Source organism: Molothrus aeneus, unplaced genomic scaffold (assembly GCF_037042795.1).
Source record: "Molothrus aeneus isolate 106 unplaced genomic scaffold, BPBGC_Maene_1.0 scaffold_181, whole genome shotgun sequence".
NCBI classification, from domain to species: domain Eukaryota; kingdom Metazoa; phylum Chordata; class Aves; order Passeriformes; family Icteridae; genus Molothrus; species Molothrus aeneus.
The window spans coordinates 177,501-180,000 of record NW_027098844.1 but is presented as its reverse complement, the minus strand read 5'-3'; the positions used below and the strand labels follow the sequence as shown (position 1 = coordinate 180,000).

The following is a 2,500-nucleotide window of genomic DNA, read 5'->3' as shown; positions in this document are numbered from 1 at the left end:
CAGCTCGGCGCGGCCCGCCGTGGCGGCGGCGGTGCCGGCGGCGGCGGCGGCGGCGGCGGGCGTGTGCCGCGGGCGGTGGCCGTGCGGGGCACCACTGAGGGGTGGGGAGCAGCTACTCCCGCCGATCCCCTGCGGTGGTTGTCCCGTGGCCACCGGCCGCGCTCCCCCGTCGTGGCCGTCGTCGTCGTCGTCCCCGCCGCGCGCCGCGGGTGGGGGTCAACCGCGCCGCGCCGGGGAGGGGCGCCCTGCCCCCCCCTCTCCGCGGCCCGGCCTCGGCGGAGAGGCCGCGGCGCGCGGTCGGCCGCGGGGGCCGACCCGCCCGCCTCGTCGTAACGGGCGACGCCGGCAGAGAGCGCGCGCTCTCTGCCCCTTCCTCGGCCGCGGGGTGGCGGCCGCCGGGGCCCGCCCGCGCCCTCACTCCTGGGCCCGCCGCCGCGGTCTCTGGCGCGCGCGGCGGCGCCGCGTCCGGCGCGTCCGGCGCCTCTCCTCCCCCTCGACGGCCTTTCCTCCTCGAACGCGCAGCGGCGGCGCCGTCCGTCCGCCGGCCGTCCCCTGGCTCGAACGCCCGCCCGCCGGTGGGGGGCGAGCGCTCGGCGGGCCCTCCGGCGGCGGAGGCCCGCGAGCGCGGGCGACCCCGTGGCGAGCGGCGGCGGCGCCGCTCGACGGGTGTCCCCCCCTGCGGGGACGGTCGGCCGGACGGCGCCCGCCGTCGGCCGGCGGCGGTCCCGTCCCGGGCCCCGCTCGTCGCCTCCTCCGTCGCCCTTGCCGCGGCCGCGTGTGGGCCGCAGGAAGGCGCGCGGGGCGGCCGCGGGGGCGCTCCTCCCCGCCCGGTCTCCGCGTGCGAACGAGGAGAGCGGGCGTTGCCCCCCGGCTCAGCGCCCGTAGCGCCTTCCGCCGGGCGCGTGCCCGAGGCAAGGGGCCCCGGCGGTGCGAGGCGGCGGCGGCGGTCCCGGGCGTGCGGCCCCGGCGGCGGCCGGTTCTGCCGTCCGGCAGGCCTCGGGCGCTGGCGACGCCGGCTCGGGTCTCGGTGGCGCCCGCCTCCGGGGCCGGCGGCGGAGCGCGTCCGCCGGTCGCTCGCTCGCCCGGCGGGGGAGCGGTCCCGCGGGAGGCGTGCCGGCAGGGGGCCGGTCGTCGTCGCGTGCCCGTCTCGAGCCCGGGGGAAAGGCCCGTGCCGTGGGGGGAAGAGAGACAAGCCGGCCGCGCGGCGGCGCGGCGGCGCTCCGCGCCAGGCCCGCGGCGTCGGGGCCGAGGGGAGAGCCGGCGCGGCGCGGGGGCCGACGGCCGCGCGCCCCCGGCCCGCGTGCCGTGTGTGTCGTGCGCGTCGTCCCGTGAAAGCGAGAAGCGGGCGGGCCGCCGTGCCCCCCCGCGTTCCGGCGCGCGCCGCCCGGCCCTCCGCGCGGAGGCCGGGCCGAGCCCGGGCGCCTGGGCCGCCTCCGAAGGACGGCGTTGGTGAGGTCGGCGTCTCCCCTCGCGGGGGGAGGCGGTCGGGTGCGCGGGCTCCCCCGCCTCTTGGCCGGCCTTCGGAGAGTGGGTTTGATTTTTTTTTTTCCCTTCCCGTTTTCTGTGTGCTCGTACGGTCGAAGCCAGGCGCGCGCCCGCGCGTCCTCGGCGCAATTGTCCGAAAAAAAGGGGGGGGCCGCTCGGCGTGAGCGGTGCCCGAAAGGCAGACAACTCTTAGCGGTGGATCACTCGGCTCGTGCGTCGATGAAGAACGCAGCTAGCTGCGAGAATTAATGTGAATTGCAGGACACATTGATCATCGACACTTCGAACGCACTTGCGGCCCCGGGTTCCTCCCGGGGCTACGCCTGTCTGAGCGTCGCTTGACGATCAATCGCCGTCCGGGGGCCACCCCGGCGGCGCGGCTGGGGTCGCCTCGCAGGCCCGTCGCCCGCGGCGGGCGGCGGCGGCGGCGGCGGCGGCGTCCCGCCGGTGCCCGGAGGGAAGGCGGTCAGGGGTTCGGCGAGGGACGCGTTTCCCTCGGCGGGCCTCGATCCCTTCCCTGCGGCCCGGCGGGCGTCGCCGCGGTCGTCGTCGTCGCCGCCGCGCAGGGCCTTCGTCCCCCTAAATGCAGACTCGGGGAGCGCTCCGTAGCTCCCCGCTCCCGGAGCGAGCCGCTGGGGCGGAGCTCGTCCTCGCCGGGGCCGCGCCGCGGATGCGGCGGCGCGGCGGCCTCGGGGAGAGCGAGAGACGGCGTCGAAAGGCGCCGCCGAGGGCCGAGAGAGAAAGAGAGAGGAGGGGGCGAGAAGGGGAGGCGAGGCGCGGGCCTCGCCCCCGGCCTCCCCCCCGCGCGGGCGGCTGTCTGCGGGTGGGTACCGCGGCGGTACCGTGCCGTGCTGCCGCGCGCGCGAGGCCGAGAGCGCCGGGGACGGGGGGGGTTCCGACCCCTTCCTCTCCCTTCGCCCGCGCCCCCCCCCCTCCTCTTCTGTCGCGGTCTCGGGGCGCGCCCGAAGGGCGCCGTCGCTCCCCTCTCTCTCCCCTTCGCCGAGGCCGTCGCGCG

The 2,500-nt window shown here is 79.8% G+C and overlaps 1 protein-coding gene and 1 non-coding gene across 2 annotated transcripts in view; one reads left to right on the top strand and one right to left on the bottom strand.

Moving 5' to 3' along the window:
• Positions 1-112: 112 nt before the first annotated feature.
• The window catches only part of LOC136569638 (collagen, type I, alpha 1a-like), a 2,753-nt gene continuing 365 nt past the window's right edge, over positions 113-2,500 (bottom strand). The window contains exons 2-3 of the mRNA XM_066570033.1: positions 1,807-2,500; positions 113-1,604 (exon numbers count right to left, since the gene is read on the bottom strand). The exon at positions 1,807-2,500 is cut by the window's right edge and continues 244 nt beyond it. Coding sequence (XP_066426130.1) covers positions 113-1,604; positions 1,807-2,500 — 2,186 coding nt within the window. The remainder of the gene's footprint in view (positions 1,605-1,806) is intronic.
• On the top strand, positions 1,670-1,822 carry LOC136569644 (5.8S ribosomal RNA). Its single transcript, XR_010785409.1, has one exon. It is a non-coding gene; the product is annotated as a 5.8S ribosomal RNA (ribosomal RNA).